General features: G+C 39.5%; 1 protein-coding gene across 1 annotated transcript; it reads left to right on the top strand.

The window, feature by feature from the left end:
• Positions 1-5,080: 5,080 nt before the first annotated feature.
• On the top strand, positions 5,081-18,186 carry LOC121507818 (GTPase IMAP family member 4-like). Its single transcript, XM_041784158.1, has 5 exons — positions 5,081-5,176; positions 5,684-5,747; positions 6,026-6,175; positions 16,828-16,899; positions 16,991-18,186. Exons 1-5 carry the CDS (start codon positions 5,081-5,083, stop codon positions 18,184-18,186), a joined length of 1,578 nt encoding a protein of 525 aa, XP_041640092.1.
• Positions 18,187-19,031: the final 845 nt, after the last annotated feature.

The raw sequence follows: 19,031 nt of genomic DNA, 5'->3' as shown, positions 1-19,031 counted from the left end.
GAGTCCTGCTGGTCTTCAGTTTATAAAGCTGGTTGATCAGAGAGCAGCAGAAATGGTTCAGTGGGACAGAAACTCTGTGAGTTAACAGGGTAAATTTCATGAAATGCTATTTTCCCTGTGAAGAACTGAATATTTGGCGCCACCTCTGCCAACATACAAACAATCAATTTATGAAAAGATATCTGCAGACGATGGTTCACTCAGTCCCCTCTCCAGGGGGGCCTATTTGTAAGTGATCCTGTCTGAGGTTCACAAGGAGGCCATAATTCCTATTCTATAAATAACCTGAGGAATAAGAGATGAAATGTGACCTGTGAGTTTTCTCATGTTTCTGTTATCAACAACAGCCCTGACATAAATCACTGATGGAGACGCTCACCCCTCCCTCCGTCATTCACAGAAAAACAGAAACACTTCTCTGAAACTGTGGACAGAAAAACCCTCAGTGCTCCCCCTAGTGGTGGAGTCAGAGCATTACCACAGGGCACTATTAACAAAAAAGTACTTTCATTTTTCCCCAAAGGGGAAATTCTAGCATTCCAACAACACAGAGAAGAGAGTGGGGAAAATGAAATGGGAGAAATAAATCCACAATGGATTACTGTTCATATTTTAGATAAAATTTTAAATATTATTTCCTTTTTGCTCTTACTTCTTTTTCCAGCTCTCCATCATTCGATCCATAATTTGACCTCCCACTGATTTATTGTTTAATTTTTCTTTTAAATTTCCACATTAGTTTTTTCCTCTCACAGATGTCTGGTGTATTTCAGCATGGATCAGTCTACCTGTTGGTGTATTATATTTATCTATAATATTTGGAGGGTTGCCAGTTCAAGTCCCGGTCAGACCATATCTGAACTTTGGCCTGGTAGCTGGAGAGGTGCCACGACACTTCCTGAGTACTGCTGAAGTGCCCTTGAGCAAGGCACTGAACCCCCAAGAGCTCACAGCAGCAAGGCCATCACTCCAGTAGGGTAGTATTGGACATCACTCTGACATCTCTCCATTAGTGCTTGTCCATGGGGATCCTGTTTGTTCATGTGCATTTGCATGTAATTCAGCCTATGTTTGTGTAGCATGTACAACAATAGAGTGTAAACTGTGAATTTCCCTTCAGGGATTAACAAAGTATGACTTAACTTATTCCATCATAAGTTGTGTATTTGTCATCAAAGCTTATAAAACATTCCATCCTCTACCTCTGTAGATGTCATCAAAGCTTATAAAACATTCCATCCTATACCTTTGTAGATGTCATCAAAGCTTATAAAACATTCCATCCTATACCTCTGTAGATGTCATCAAAGCTTATAAAACATTCCATCCTATACCTTTGTAGATGTCATCAAAGCTTATAAAACATTCCATCCTATACCTTTGTAGATGTCATCAAAGCTTATAAAACATTCCATCCTCTACCTTTGTAGATGTCATCAAAGCTTATAAAACATTCCATCCTCTACCTTTGTGGATGTCATCAAAGATTATAAAACATTCCATCCTATACCTTTGTAGATGTCATCAAAGCTTATAAAACATTCCATCCTCTACCTTTGTAGATGTCTTCAAAGCTTATAAAACATTCCAACCTCTACCTCTGTAGATGTCATCAAAGCTTATAAAACATTCCATCCTATACCTTTGTAGATGTCATCAAAGCTTATAAAACATTCCATCCTCTACCTCTGTAGATGTCATCAAAGCTTATAAAACATTCCATCCTCTACCTTTGTAGATGTCATCAAAGCTTATAAAACATTCCATCCTATACCTTTGTAGATGTCATCAAAGCTTATAAAACATTCCATCCTCTTCCTCTGTAGATGTCATCAAAGCTTATAAAACATTCTATCCTTTACCTTTGTAGATGTCTTCAAAGCTTATAAAACATTCCAACCTATACCTTTGTAGATGTCATCAAAGCTTATAAAACATTCCATCCTATACCTTTGTAGATGTCATCAAAGCTTATAAAACATTCCATCCTCTACCTCTGTAGATGTCATCAAAGCTTATAAAACATTCCATCCTATACCTTTGTAGATGTCATCAAAGCTTATAAAACATTCCATCCTATACCTCTGTAGATGTCATCAAAGCTTATAAAACATTCCATCCTATACCTTTGTAGATGTCATCAAAGCTTATAAAACATTCCATCCTATACCTTTGTAGATGTCATCAAAGCTTATAAAACATTCCATCCTCTACCTTTGTAGATGTCATCAAAGCTTATAAAACATTCCATCCTCTGCCTTTGTGGATGTCATCAAAGATTATAAAACATTCCATCCTATACCTCTGTAGATGTCATCAAAGCTTATAAAACATTCCATCCTCTACCTTTGTAGATGTCTTCAAAGCTTATAAAACATTCCAACCTATACCTTTGTAGATGTCATCAAAGCTTATAAAACATTCCATCCTATACCTTTGTAGATGTCATCAAAGCTTATAAAACATTCCATCCTATACCTTTGTAGATGTCATCAAAGCTTATAAAACATTCCATCCTCTACCTTTGTAGATGTCATCAAAGCTTATAAAACATTCCATCCTCTGCCTTTGTGGATGTCATCAAAGATTATAAAACATTCCATCCTATACCTTTGTAGATGTCATCAAAGCTTATAAAACATTCCATCCTCTACCTTTGTAGATGTCTTCAAAGCTTATAAAACATTCCAACCTATACCTTTGTAGATGTCATCAAAGCTTATAAAACATTCCATCCTATACCTTTGTAGATGTCATCAAAGCTTATAAAACATTCCATCCTATACCTTTGTAGATGTCATCAAAGCTTATAAAACATTCCATCCTCTTCCTCTGTAGATGTCATCAAAGCTTATAAAACATTCTATCCTTTACCTTTGTAGATGTCTTCAAAGCTTATAAAACATTCCAACCTATACCTTTGTAGATGTCATCAAAGCTTATAAAACATTCCATCCTATACCTTTGTAGATGTCATCAAAGCTTATAAAACATTCCATCCTCTACCTCTGTAGATGTCATCAAAGCTTATAAAACATTCCATCCTCTACCTTTGTAGATGTCATCAAAGCTTATAAAACATTCCATCCTATACCTTTGTAGATGTCATCAAAGCTTATAAAACATTCCATCCTCTTCCTCTGTAGATGTCATCAAAGCTTATAAAACATTCCATCCTATACCTTTGTAGATGTCATCAAAGCTTATAAAACATTCCATCCTATACCTTTGTAGATGTCATCAAAGCTTATAAAACATTCCATCCTCTACCTTTGTAGATGTCATCAAAGCTTATAAAACATTCCATCCTCTACCTCTGTAGATGTCATCAAAGCTTATAAAACATTCCATCCTGTAACTTTGTAGATGTCATCAAAGCTTATAAAACATTCCATCCTCTAACTCTGTAGATGTCATCAAAGCTTATAAAACATTCCATTCTCTAACTTTGTGGATGTCATCAAAGCTTATAAAACATTCCATCCTCTACCTCTGTAGATGTCATCAAAGCTTATAAAACATTTCATTCTCTACCTTTGTAGATGTCATCAAAGATTATAAAACATTCCATCCTCTACCTCTGTAGATGTCATCAAAGCTTATAAAACATTCCATCCTATACCTTTGTAGATGTCATCAAAGCTTATAAAACATTCCATCCTCTACCTTTGTAGATGTCATCAAAGCTTATAAAACATTCCATCCTCTACCTTTGTAGATGTCATCAAAGCTTAAAAAACATTCCATCCTCTACCTCTGTAGATGTCATCAAAGCTTATAAAACATTCCATCCTCTACCTTTGTGGATGTCATCAAAGCTTATAAAACATTCCATCCTCTACCTCTGTAGATGTCATCAAAGCTTATAAAACATTCCATCCTCTAACTTTGTGGATGTCATCAAAGCTTATAAAACATTCCATCCTATACCTTTGTAGATGTCATCAAAGCTTATAAAACATTCCATTCTCTACCTTTGTAGATGTCATCAAAGATTATAAAACATTCCATCCTTTAGCTTTGTAGATGTCATCAAAGCTTATGAAACATTCCATCCTCTACCTTTGTAGATGTCATCAAAGCTTATAAAACATTCCATCCTCTACCTCTGTAGATATCATCAAAGCTTATAAAACATTCCATCCTATACCTTTGTAGATGTCATCAAAGCTTATAAAACATTCCATCCTCTACCTCTGTAGATGTCATCAAAGCTTATAAAACATTCCATCCTCTAACTTTGTAGATGTCATCAAAGCTTATAAAACATTCCATCCTCTAACTCTGTGGATGTAATCAAAGCTTATAAAACATTCCATCCTATACCTTTGTAGATGTCATCAAAGCTTATAAAACATTCCATCCTCTACCTTTGTAGATGTCATCAAAGCTTATAAAACATTCCATCCTCTACCTTTGTAGATGTCATCAAAGCTTATAAAACATTCCATCCTCTAACTCTGTAGATGTCATCAAAGCTTATAAAACATTCCATCCTCTACCTTTGTGGATGTCATCAAAGCTTATAAAACATTCCATCCTCTACCTTTGTAGATGTCATCAAAGCTTATAAAAACATTCCATCCTCTACCTTTGTAGATGTCATCAAAGCTTATAAAAACATTCCATCCTCTACCTTTGTAGATGTCATCAAAGCTTATAAAACATTCCATCCTATACCTTTGTAGATGTCATCAAAGCTTATAAAACATTCCATCCTATACCTTTGTAGATGTCATCAAAGCTTATAAAACATTCCATCCTCTTCCTCTGTAGATGTCATCAAAGCTTATAAAAACATTCCATCCTCTACCTTTGTAGATGTCATCAAAGCTTATAAAAACATTCCATTCTCTTCCTTTGTAGATGATGTCATGTGTAGTCCAGGGGCACGTTGCACATAAGTAGGATTCAGACATCCAGGATAAATGACTGAGCTGGGTACAACGAATCCAAAGCAAGAGCGTTCAGGCTTAATTGGCTGCACAAAGACCAAGCCAGGATGAGCAGACACAGATTCATCAAGTCAGGTGAAACCAATCCTGGATCAGTGTACACACACGGCTTCCTCAAATAGACCATGCCATTGATCACAGATCCACCGTTCATCATGACAACGAGAGCGGCGTACTTTTCCCCGCCGGAGGCAGAAATCCTCATGGAGGTTTACGAGGAGGTAAAGGACCAAATAAAAAAGAAAGGCAACACCGCCACAGTTATTAAACAATGAGAGAAAGCGTGGCAAAGTATCGCAGACCGCCTATATACGTAAGTAGTGCGCAAATACGCACTCACTGCTCCGCTGAAACCATCACAATAACAATCCAAATAGTTAATTAACCTCTCCGAAAAACGTAGTTGTACTCTTATTAAGAATCATTTGAAATTGTAAGTGAAATTAACTCCATATTGTGTAAATGTAACTCCATCAAATTGTAAAATCTTATCTTAGCTCCTCATGCTCCATGCTCCTCTGCTGTTTCATTAGCCTATATGTATGCAAGTGTGTTTGTGTGTGTGTATAGATTTAACATGACTTGGCCAAAACAGACACGGCAGCAAGTCAAGATTAAATACAAGAACATCCTGCAGAAAGGTAAGTGCCCTGACTAACACTTAAAGCACAAGCTCGCTATGTACCCAGAGGGTGCCTGCTCACACGTTGTCTGTACTGTTTTAGCAGTCAAAAAGAAAACCCACAAGTGAAGCACGGGTGGTGTCTGGAGAGTATCAGCGCCTATCACAAGGTGAGCCACACAACCTCTATTACTAACCACTTTCTACATCATGGCTGTCAAGAATGTTACTCTATCATGAGGTTGTGATGATGAGATTTTGTATTGACAGGTGAGTTCTCTGGTGTGTTGCTGGGGGGACAGGGGGGATGCCTGCCAGCCTTTTCTCCTGACACCATTCACAGACCCCCAGGAAGCACAGCAGGCCTACAATCATGCCCATGTCAGGACAAGGGCCAGGGTTGAAATGACATTTTGCCTTCTGAAGGCATGCTTTCACTGTCTTCAAGACTTAAGGGTCAGCGCTTTGAGGGAATGTGACATCACTCTGGCCTGTGCTGTCCTCCACAGTGTGGCCTGCCTGAGGAAGGAGAGGGCCCCCAGAGTGCCATCACACATGGACTGGGGCAATCCTGCCTTCTTCCCTGGTGACGACAGTGGTGGGCCGGTCAGGGACCAATATGTGTTAAGATGTTTTAGTTAACATGCATGCTTTAAATTTCAGTTAAATATGTGCTGCAGTGGCAGAGACACATGCTGTGAATTTCAGTTAAATATGGCATGCATTGGCAGAGGAAGTTGTGTGTTTTTTTAATTCAGTTTAAATTGTTTTGGCCTCTTATGATGTTTGTGTTGTATACTGTGTGTATACAAGCTTGCAGGGAGGCTACTGCATCCATTCATTTGTCTGTTCATTTGTTGTGTATGGATTTGTCCTGCATTTATTTCAGAGTGCAGACATGTGGGGTGTATTATATACAGACCTTTGACTCACTGATAAAAGAAGAGGAAGAAGTCCATCTCCTTCACAAGTGTCCACTCCTACAGACTTCAGGACCTTATGGGGCTCCAACACAGTCGTCTCCTAACAGACAGTCCAGAGCAGAGAGAGGAGACAGGAAACCTTCTTCATCTGTAGGCAGAAAGGTAAAACCCTGAACATCCCAGCAGAGACAGAGGAGTGGAGGACTTCCTGATCTTCCAGAGACAATCACAGTCCTCTCCAGAGCCACAACAGTCCAGCTCACAGCCCAGTTTACTGCATGCATGCCAGTGGGCCCAGAGTCTGGATCTAATAGTCACTACTATTATAGCGATGATCATCAGTGGACTAAAGAGACACACCGGTCAAATACACGAGTCTAGTTTAACTCACTTAAAGAATCAACTGAGACCATTCACTTCAGCTTTAACTAGACTATATAACGCAACCTTAAATGTTGAATTTCTCTCAATATCTATAATGTGGTTTGAAATTTAAAAAAGCAAACTCTCAAGTTCTGTTATATGTACAGATTATCTAGCATTGACTGCATCAGTAACAGTGATCAGTGGTTGGGGGGCCCCCAGTCAAACTTTGCTTAGGGCCCCAAGTAAGCTTGGGCTGGCCCTGTTGACTTGCCTTTAATTTTTCACCCCAGGGACGTAAACATCTGCACAGGAGGAATACGGGAGGAAGTTGTGGTCAAACTTAGTCAAATGATTTATTTGTGTTATTATTTTATTACACCATCCTAACCCTAACCAAAGTCAGGTTTATGCCACAGCTGCCCTAAATTAACAGCATTGGTAATTACCAAAATCATTTTTCATGTTTCTGCAATGGTTAATACATCAATATGTAGAAGCTCTTTAACACAAATGATATTTTTAATGCTAAAATAGAATTATTATTGTTATCCATGAATTTTCAAATTTACTGATTTACCAAAAAACTGAAAAAATAGTAAAGCGCATTATTATTTCTTGATTAATATCAATTTATAGTTATTAACTGTCATTCCTGAACAAAAAAAATGAGTTTTAGTGGTTGAATGTTATGCTTGATTCATTTCTGACTTCTCAGAGAAGCCCAGTGAGCCGGCTCAAATTTGGGTGAATTCAGTTTGAAATCCCTCATTCCTGTTAAAATGGTAAAACGTGGAGAGCTGACTGAAAATGAAAGAGTCTGCATTAAAGCACTTCATGATGCTGGATGGTCTCCGAGACTCTGCTCCTAAAGAGCGTTTTATTTTCTCTCTCTCTTGTCACAGTCTTGAACAGCTCAAACATGGCTGCCATGTAGTTCCTCTATGCAGAAATCACTACTTGCCCTCTGTGTGGAGATCTCCTTGGAGAAAGATCCTCCCTTTTTGTTCTGATTAAAATAAAGTGGGAAATGAAAGGAACAACTCCTTCATCAAAGAGTCGGCTCTTTGGGTCGACTTGTTTGAGAACTTCCCCTCTCTATGTAAGTCCAGCTCTGCTCCTTCACTTCACTCCAGGCTGCTGAGGAGGAAGCATCGTCTGCAGGGATCAGCTGGAAGTTTGTTGCTCTTCTAACCACACGTTTAGGTGAGTTTGGTGTTTTAGTGGCTTTCAGGCTCCTGAGCATGGTCCTGTTACAGATCTGCATGTGAAGATTATTTTCTAATGAATGTTTGTTAGTTTGTGTAACTTCTCTGCTTTCTGATATCCTGACTTCTCACTCTTTATTTTGTCATGAAGGAAAAAGGAGAAATGTCCATCTCATCACTGTCAAACTGATCAGACATATTTAAAATAATGATTCAGTGTGATTTTTCTCAGTTATTAGTGGGGATGCTGAGTAAGCATCCACACTATTGATATCCACGTTGGCCACTTTCTTTATTAGTGGGGATGCTGAGTGAGGCTGCGTCTCACTTTGGCTGCGTCTCACTTTGGCTGCGTCTCAGGATGACTAATGTATGGCTTGGGTCTCTGACGTGAGTCTTTTCCTTGAGTCTTAGTCCCGCCCACCAGAGACTCATGGAGGGACTGCAGGCAGAGGACTGAAGCCAAAAGACCGATGTTTAGCTTGAAGTGACGTCAGTTTACGATGATGGTGCCGGCTGATCATCAACCAGCTGTCAGGAGGCATAAACAGCTGTGTCTGCATAATTTGCGCTGTATTTTTCTAAACAAATCTCTACATTTGCAGTGTTTGGTCTCAGTGTGGGATCAGAAAGCCTGCATGAAGAGAAACCTGCAGTATATCAAAAAACATGCAGACTCTTTCTACCAGCAAATGCTTTATTATAAAATTATTTACTGTCCTAATTATTCAGTGTGAAGTAGGGCTGTCACGATATCAGATTTTCACTTCACGATTATCATGGGCAAAAAAATGTCACGATAACGATATTATCAGGATATCAATAAAAATATAAATAATAATGGGACAATTAATCAAATTTGTCTTTAACTTTATTTATATTGTGTTTCCTCTTTTGGCAGATGAATTACACTCAAAATACCCGTCTAAGGAGGTACTGCAGCTGTTGTGTCATTGTGGAGGGTCATATTTCTTAAAAAATGCAGAAATATTAATGGAGGGTTTTTATTTATTCTGTAGCATGTGCTTTTAAGCTTTTCAAAGTAAAAAAAAACATCTGATTTGGGTTTTTTCAGTTTGGCAACAAGAATGAAATTTCCATGCTTGATCAGCAGGGTCAATCTGTTATCAAAATCCAAGATATTTCTTTTTACAGTCATCAGTTATCAGAGATAACGTACTTTCACCTGAGGTAAAGATTCAGGGCTTTTGAGTTAACATTAGGGGCATAGACCCCACAAGCCCCCCCATGGCTCCATCTCTGACTGATAAACTTATCCACCACACAGGATTTACATTGTCATAATGCCAAAAGAGTGTCAGAAACGTAGGGTTATAAACACTTTAGGAAATAATTAATTACAGACATATTTCAAGAGCACCTGCAGCAGTTTTTAACCAGAATGATCCTGTTAGCTCTACTAAAAGAACTGAGTTAGATGGCTGCGTTGGGATCAGGTCTGAATTTAATTTTTGCACTAAAACTGTTTAAGTTAGTAAACAAGGCACAGTCTAATTTCTTTAAATGCGTACAGAAGCTTTAACGCTTCTCATAGCTGCAGACAGTATCAGCGTCTCCACTGCTCTGATGCTCATGACGCACAGGAAGGGACTGGCACAGAGATACTGAGCCAATATGCTGTTATTTGAGGGGAAATTCCTTCTATCCATAAAAACTGGCCTCTTTTCATAAAGCGTTTAATTTACGGACAAGGACAGGAACAGAGAGGGGCAAACAGAGTAAAAACGAACTCTCAGAGAGAGCTGACGGAGCGCTGCACTCTTTGGCACTCGCGAACAATGATCAGGAAAATAATTCCACCTACAGCTTAAAAAACAAAGGATGTAGTCTGTAAATATCACCCTGATGTTACTCTTATCAATATTGCCCAGTTAATTAGTCCAGGCTGCCAGCTGCCGATGTTTTTGGAGCGTTGTATCTGACGAGGATGTGAGACTTTTTTTCGTGCTTCATTCAGTGAGAAAACTTGGTTTTGAACAATGAAAAAACCTTATTTGTCAAGGGCAGTGCTTAAGTGAATGCAGTATTATAATTTCTTAACCTGAACACAGCTTCTGTCATTCTGTGCATTTAGGATGGTCAGACTTTAGGAGGAACTGGACACGCATGTGTGTTAAGGTGAGAGAGAGGGATGGCACACCGCACCAGCAGGTGTTAATGATCAAGAAATCAGGGGGAATGGGCAGGTAGGCTGCAAGCTGTCCGACGTACAGTCATGGATGAAAATGTTGGCACCCCTGGAATTTTTCCAGAAAATACATCATTTCTCCCAGAAATTGTTGCAATCAACAAATGTTTTGGTATACATGTGTTTATTGCCTTTATGTGCATTGGAACAACACAAAAAATCAGAAGGAAAAAGACAACATTGACATAATTTTACACAAAACTCAAAAAATGGGCTGGACAAAATTGTTGGCACCCTCAACTTAATATTTGGTTGCACACCCTTGGGAAAAAATAACTGAAACCAATCACTTCCTAAAACCATCAACAAGCTTCTTACACCTCTCTACTGGAATTTTGGACCACTCTTCTTTTGCAAACTGCTCCAGGTCTCTCAGATTTGAAGGGTTCCTTCTTGCAACAGCAGTTTTGAGATCTCTTCATAGGTGTTCAATGGGATTTCGATCTGGACTCATTGCTGGCCACTTCAGAACTCTCCAGCTTTGTCTCCAACCATTTCTTGGTGCTTTTTGAGGTTTGATTGGGGTCGTTGTCCTGCTGGAACACCCATGACCTCTGACGCAGACCCAGCTTTCTGACACTAGGCCCTACATTGCGGCCCAAAAATTTTTGATAGTCTCCAGATTTCATGGTTCCTTGCACACAGTCAAGGCACCCTGTGCCAGAGGCAGCAAAACAACCCCAAAACATCCTTGAAGCTCCACCATGTTTGACTGTAGGTACTGTGTTCTTTTCTTTGTAGGCCTCATTCTGTTTTCTGTAAACAGTAGAATGACGTGTTTTTCCAAAAAGCTCTACCTTAGTCTCATCTGTCCACAAAATGTTCTCCCAGAAGGATCGAGGCTTACTCAGGTACATTTTTGCAAACTCCAGTCTGGCTTTATTATGTCTCTTTGTCAGCAGTGGGGTTCTCCTCGGTCTCCTGCCATAGCGCTTCATCTCATTCAGATGACCACGTATGGTCCCAGCTGACACTTTTGCACCCTGAGTCTGCAGGACAGCCTGAATTTGTGTGGAATTTGACTGAGGATGTTTATCCACCATTCCAGCTATCCTGTGTTGCATTCTTTTGTCTGTTTTTCTCTTCTATCCACGTCCAGGGAGATTAGCCACAGCTCCATGGTTATAAACTTCTTGATTATATTACACACAGTGGACAAAGGAATTTCTAGATCTCTGGAGATGGTCTTGTAACCTTGAGATTGTTCATATTTTTCCACAATTTTGCTTTTCAAGTCCTCAGACAATTCTGGGCTCTTCTTTCTCTCCTCCATGCTTGGTGTGACACACACAGGCACACAACACAAAGGTTGAGTCAACTTTTAGACATTCTAACTGGCTTCAGGTGTGATTTCTAGATTGCCAGCACCTGTTACTGCCACAGGTGAGTTTAAATGAGCATCACATGCTGGAAATAAAATGATTTACCCACAGTTTTAAAAGGGTGCCAACAATTTTGTCCGGCCCATTTTTTGAGTTTTGTGTAAAATAATGTCAATTTTGGCTTTTTTCTTCGAATTTTTTCTATTGCTGTAATGCACATAAAGGCAATAAACATGTATATGCCAAAAACATTTGTAACTGCAACAATTTCTGGGAGAAATGGTGTATTTTCTGGAAAAATTCCAGGGGTGCCAACATTTTCGTCCATGACTGTAGGTCTCTATCTCTACATCCTGTCCGTTAAGAGCTGTGTGAACAAGGAAAAAGAAAACCTGTGTTCTCTAAACGTCTTGCTGGGCTCACAGTGTGCGTATGCTGGGGGTGCGCATGGAGAGAGAGAGAGAGAGAGAGAGAGGGAGAGAGCGCCGAAGTGAGGCTGGACAGTTTCAGAACAAGGGGCGCAGAGGTTAGAGGAGAGCAGGAGTTGATGATCTGTGACATTGATGGGCTTATTAAAAATGTTCAGGGCTCATGATGGCGCTGGAGTGGCACTGGATCATTTACACGATATTATCATATGCACATTTGTAACACGATATTGAAATTTTGTTTTTATATACCACGGTTAACGTCAATACCAGTATACCGCAACAGCCCTAGTGTGAAGGTTAATGATCAAACCTGATGAGCACTAACAATCAGACGGATAAAACTTCACTGACCCTGCAATGATTTAAAACGCGTTTCTTCCTGACAGACAGACTGCTGCTGTCTGACTTTAGTATTCTTCATAATATAATCAACAGAAATAACTACTAAATAGACTACTACACCACACAGCAAAAAGAAAAGTTTATAAGACGTTAAAAAAAACGTCTCCACCATGTCTAAACAACGTTTAGATTTAACTGAAAAGTGAAAGGTTAAAAGCTGTAATTTTCAGGTCGTTGAAAAGACGTCTCTGTAAAGACATCACTGTAATATTGTCATATTTCTAACTTTTAGCTATTTATGCGCTATTTTTAGCTATTTTATGCTACTTTTAGAGATTTTTTTAATGCTATTTTCAGTTATTTTATGCTATTTACTAGGGCTGGGTATTGCTAAGAACCTCATGATTCAATTTGATTTCGATTCTTTAGGTTGCGATTCAATTCGATATCGATTCGATATTGATTTAAATGCTTTGATGTTGATTCAGTAAGAAGTAGAAATACACAAATGACCTGTTGAAAAATTTTAATAATTATTTTCGTGCTCATGTGAACATATGTGGTAGGTCACCTCACATTTTTTAGCAATAAAACATTTGAAAATAAAAGTTTGCACAATAATAACTTATTTGTGCATAAAGAGTACAAAAGTAAAAAACATACCAGCTCTGTATAAACACTGAAAAAGTAAAGTGCATGTAAACTTTATCAATATTTCTTTCCTCTTGGAAATTGTGATAAACCTCACATAACATGGTTATGGTTGGTTGTTGTTTGGTTGAGCGCGGCCTCCGTCCATATGACGCGAATCACATGCACAGTGACCCCCACTGGCCAGAAGGTGAATTGATTCAGAGGATTTGCTGAATCGATATTGAATTGAAGGGGAAATATTGCGATGCATCGATTAATCGATATTTTTACCCAGCCCTACTATTTACCTATTTTATGCTATTTTCAGGGATTTTTTATGCTATTTTCAGCAATTTTTTGCTTTTTCAGCTATTTTTTCAGCAATTTCCTCTGCTGTGTGCTTCAGGACCGGACCGTTGTGGTTCACTGCAGATGGAGAATGGGGGTTAGGCTCAGCCCATTGCCCCGCCCCCTTTAAACACAGTTACGGGTGTAGTGGTGAAATCTGCTCCCATAAAATGGGACGACCCTTCTAGCTCCTGATCCAACACCAGTGATCGTCAGCAGCATGTAAACCGACGAGACGAGAATCTCATTCATTTCTACAGTTTGAACCAGGAAGGCACTTTAACAGCTTTTCTCCCTCATTAACAGGAATTCATCCATGAAACCTAAAGGGCAGTTCTCTGTTTTTATAGAGACATTTTTAATCCTGGATTCTAGAGAATAAGCAGGTATTATCTTCTGAAGTAAAGTCAATGGTGGTGGAGTAAACATGCTGTGGGTTTTATGTCCTCAGGTGCTGACTGTCTATAGAGGAGCTGCAGAAGATCTCCTGAATCCTGTAATCTCTGACCTGAACATGGCCTACAGACTCAGTAAGTCACTAGATTTTATTCATGTTCAGGAAGTGGATAACATCAGTGCTAGCTGTATACACTGCTGTGGAAAAACTTCCTTTTTTATTATTATTATTTGTATTATTTTGCACATTTGTGACACATAAATATTTCAGATAATCAAACTATATTAGTGTTGTAAACTTGATGGAAAAGGCCAAACTTTTATTATTTGAGACATCCTTAAGATCCAGGAGTCATTAACCCTTGTGCCCTCCTCTGGCATTTTTGGCCATTTTTCTCAAGTTTTCTTTCTTTTTTTTATGGGTCTTTTCAAAGTGCTGAATGAATGCATTCTATCCACCTCCCAAGGCCTTTGCAAGCTTGCTTTAAACAAAAATAAATTCAAATTAGAAAATAAAAATAAATTCAGATTTAAAAAATAAGACAAGACAAAAACAAAAATAAATAAAAATAAAAATTGGGAATTCCCTCTGAGCTCAAAATTACACATTTAACACCACAAACAAACCTAGACAAACAGAAAATAAATAACACAGTGTGCCGGCACACACATATAGGTTACAACAAATTCAGGCCTCTTCAGAGATACAACACTCTGGCAACTCATTTTAACTTGAACTTTTAACTGGTGCCGATACCGCTGTACCAGATTTACACACAAGTCCCTTAAGGTGACTGTCAATCAATTCTTGCAACATTTCAACTGTTTCACACGTATTTCTTAACAGTACTGAGTGACTCAGGGTCTAAATGGTCAGATCCAGCCAAGAAGCTTCTACACAGCATGTAAGATACCGTGCGCTTGACCGCTGGGGTTTGAACCAATCTGAACATTTATTTTATCTCAGTCCCTTAAGTTCCTGACATTGACATTCGGACAAAAAGTGATTCTCTCCCTGTACCCTATTCAATAAGATAACCACACACAGACAGGGAAGAAGAAAGAAGAAGAGTGGGAGAAAAACGTGTGGGCAGTCCCGCACTGCTGGCTCCAGACCCCTTTAGAAAACCTCAGCTTGGGAACTCCATATACTATATATTACTATATTACTATACAGATACAAAATATACAACCAGGGGGGACGTAAATCTCAACCTGGGAACTCCATAAGTTTTAGGTATACAACTATAACTATACAAAACATGCAACCACTGAGGACATAACCTACCACAGGTATATTACATCGGATTATATTTCCAGAACAAGCATGCTATTGTTCTGGCGGATCTTGGCAGCCCTTATCGGAGCACTCAGGCTTTTACTCATAAAAAACTCATTCTCATACTCATAGGGTACTCATAGACACATCCCTAGCATGAGTCTATGTGTTTGAACCTTACATGTAATCACTCTTTTGTCCATTAAATCTATTTATATTCAAATTAAAACAATATATCCAAATCCAAAATCCAAATATTATACTCAGTCTCTTGAATTCTTTTCTCAGACAACTCTTCATTTAGCGTTCCCAATATGCAGAAATTCTGATTCTTAATCAAAAGGTTTTCTGCTCACCTTTATTTACTTGACGGTGCACCGTGAGTTGTCTAAGTAAAAAATCTCCCAAGAGACTCCACCGAACGTGGCCCTCAGTGCGGGCAGGTCCTTTCAGCCAATCACGTCGGGAGTCACCAGTTGTTAGAATTTTGCGCTGTTCTTTGATTGGAAGAAGGACAAAGAGAGCATTAGTTCGGCCCAAAGTTTATTAAGGATTACATATGAAGTTTACAAAATGTCACAAGTATCACCCACCTGTGCGCCCAGTGAGCTCTCAGAGCAGAGAGCTCATGAGCTCAGGAAGTGTCCCTCTTTTTATCTTCAGGGGAGGATTCTCCTACACTCCCTAGTGAGGAGGAGTCCTGTGAATTACGTCACTTCCCTGTAACAAAGAGTGGTCTCACTAACGTTAACCTTAGCTGTCATTATCACTGTATACAAAAAGGAGCCACTCACTCTAATCTAAGCAGAGATTCTCACAGCCCAGTGAGCCGACTCAAATTTGGGTGAATTCAGTTTGAAATTCCTCATTCCTGTTTAAAATGGTAAAATGTGGAGAGCTCACTGAAAATGAAAGAGTCCGCATTAAAGTACTTCATGATGGTGGATGGTCTTTGAGACAAATATGACAGGTGGTCTAATAATTTGTTAAGCGCTGTATATATATATATATATATATATATCCAAGAAATCATGTCTGGCCCTCAGCTTTCTGTCCTTGAAAAATGTTGGCCCCCAGGAAAAACTAACTGAGGACCGCTGCGCTAAGCTATCTTTAATCCTCCGTGTTTCTGCTTCATTATTCACTGAATCCATGACTGGTCCAAAATCCTCCCATACTGCCGATTTTCCTGCATAGAGTTATGTCGGTTCAAATACCTCCTAGTTCATGTTGATGTCATGAATATTTAATTAGCCATGTGCTGCCTACGTAGATCAAAACACCTGAGCACTGAGCAGGAAGGAGTATGCTCTCCCAAAAAAATTTGGTCATAGATAAAGGTCTTCTAGTTCATATTAAATCCATTTATGCAACCTGTAATTAACACTGCTAGGAAATAAGATATTTAAAACTTAAAATAAACTAAAAAAACAGCATTAAACACTAATTAAAACTCAAATGAAAGTTAAAAAAGGTGAAAATTAAATAGAAATTAATACTAATGATTCCAAAAGTATTCTAACCTTGCCTTTGGCCACACTCTATTCCCTCTAGTAACTGGTTTTACTGGGCTGATAGTGGTCTATATGGGGCTGGTCTGACTGACCCATATGGCATTAAAGCCATGCTTGATATTGCTGATCACATGGTCCAGGGTGTTTCCTCCTGTGGTGCAGTGGACATGCTGGTAATAGAATCGACTGGTGCTGAGCTGCTGCATGTGCACACGCTTCTTCTGCTCATCTGTAAACATTCATTTGTCTCTAATATTTGAATTCTTCTGTACCAAACTGCAGACATCAGCTCTGAGGATGATGATTGTGGAGGAGGCCAACTCTGGAATGAGGATGTGGTCATTGTGGTTGCAGGTCAGACATCTAAAGTCTGCATGTTGCATTAAGTCTGATGTTTGATCGACCCGATGATCATTGTAATTCAGTGTTTCTCATTCTTTCTCAGATGGTAACATACAGAATAACGAGGAGCTGAGGATGGTGTTGGTGGGAAAGACCGGCAATGGGAAGAGCGCCACCGGAAACACCATCCTGGGTCGAGAGTGTTTTGAGTCGAAGTGTGGTGCAGAGTCTGTGACTATGGAGTGCTCTAAGGCCAGAGGTACCGTGGATGGACAGAAGATCGCCGTCATCGACACTCCAGGCCTGTTTGACACCAGAGTAGACATGGATGAGATAAAGCAACGTGTTTCCCAGTGCATCGTGTTCGCTGCTCCTGGTCCTCACGTGTTCCTGGTGGTTGTCAGGGTGGGTAGATACACCGAGGAGGAGAAGCAAACGGTGCAGATAATTCAGGAAACATTTGGCCAGGCTGCAGACCGGTACTCCATGGTTCTCTTTACTCATGGCGACAATCTCGAGTCAACTATCGAGCATTTCTTGAAGGGAAGCCCCGAGCTGAAGGAGCTCTTGGCCCGATGTAACGGCCAGTACCACGTCTTCAACAACAAGAGCAAAGATCACTCCCAGGTGACTGAGCTGCTCAAGAAGATCAGAAACATGGTCAAGAGGAACGGAGGGAGTCACTACACCAACGACATGTTCCAGAAGGCTGAGGTGGTGATTGAAGTGGAGAAACAACGAATCCTGAAAAAGAGTGAAAAGCAATTTCATGAAGAAACTGCAGCGTTGGAGAGAAGACTGAGGCAAGAACACGAGAGAGAGATGAGAGCACTTAGACAGCAACTGGAGTCTGAGAGAGATGAGGAGAGGAATCAGCTGGTAGTGTATGATCACAGGATGAAGGAAGAAAAGAAAGAGATAGCAATGGTGATGTCAATGATGGGGAGGATGACAATGGAGGTGATGACCAGGATGGAGAACATGCAGGAACAGCACGACCAGGCTCTGAGAGAGGAAAGAAGCACGTACCAGCAAGAGCTGAGAGAGGAAAGACAGAGGTATGAACAGAGATTTGAAGGGGAACGAAACAGGTATGACCAGGCTCTGAGAGAGGAAAGAAACTCCTATCAACAGCAGCTGAGAGAAGAACGAAACTCGTATGAAGACAGACTGAGAGAGGGACAAAACAAGTACGAACAGAGACTGATAGAAGAAAAGGAGAAGCTGAAAGAAGAGTTTGACGAAAAGGCCAAAGAGATAGCTATGATAAAAGCGAAGAAAATCTGTGTTGTCATGTGATCATTAGGTCTTCTCCCAACCATTACTGAAGTCACTAACAAAGTCATTAGTGCTAATTAACAGCCCATCTAAACAGTGGATTAGGCCGTTCTACTGAGACATCAGTGTGTGATTTGATGGGGAAATTAAATTTAGTCTTGGGCTAATATTGATGAGTGGTCCTTCATTTTATCATAGTGTTGTTTTAGTGTTGTTAAGCTTTAATTGCTCTATCAGGGATGATTCCTCTGTCTAATTTAGCTCTGTTTGTTCTACATGACCTTCCTCTGAGGACTGGATTCAGATGTATGCAGATGACACAGTTATTTACACATTCATATCATTTTAAGTTTGTTTGAAGGGATTGTAATAGTTTTATTGCTGCATTCCTGTCAACTACAGTTCAACCCAAACCCTAACCCTGTCTGAAAACATTGATGCCATCATGTGTCAGAATGGAGCAGAAATAAAGCTGTGATACTGAGACCAAACCTCTGTCAGTTCTATTCTTAGTTGCCCAGTCCAGAACTCAGAGGTCGATGCTGAACAAACGTGTGGTGACTTGGTTTTATTTCAGTGGATTTAGATTAAAACAGAGAAAAATCAATGATAATAACTAGGGTTGCAAACAGCGTTAAGTTGATGCTGCAGCATTCTGCTGACAGCGTGTGGATCCCCAGGACTGACATTAAATCAAAGAAAAAAGAGCATGTTGTACTTCGTATATGAGGCAATACTGGCTTCCAACAGTTGGGGGCAGTGTGACAAAGAAAGATGCTAATATTTAGACGTGATCATGTCAGACTGATGGTTCTCATGTAAAACTCAAAGATTGGATATTTTATGTTGGAGGTATTACTCACTCC

This window comes from Cheilinus undulatus, linkage group 4, assembly GCF_018320785.1.
Source record: "Cheilinus undulatus linkage group 4, ASM1832078v1, whole genome shotgun sequence".
NCBI lineage: Eukaryota > Metazoa > Chordata > Actinopteri > Labriformes > Labridae > Cheilinus > Cheilinus undulatus.
Note: the sequence above shows the minus strand (reverse complement) of the source record. Positions and strands in the feature narration are given on the sequence as shown.

What these genes read in the sequence shown, in the direction of transcription:
- LOC121507818 (XM_041784158.1), top strand. Translation starts at nt 5,081, where the DNA reads ATGCCATTGATCACAGATCCACCGTTCATCATGACAACGAGAGCGGCG. An exon ending in CTTCCCTGGTGACGACAGTG is followed by an intron (nt 6,176 to 16,827) that starts GTGGGCCGGTCA and finishes ACCAAACTGCAG; the next exon opens with ACATCAGCTCTGAGGATGAT. An exon ending in TGTGGTCATTGTGGTTGCAG is followed by an intron (nt 16,900 to 16,990) that starts GTCAGACATCTA and finishes ATTCTTTCTCAG; the next exon opens with ATGGTAACATACAGAATAAC.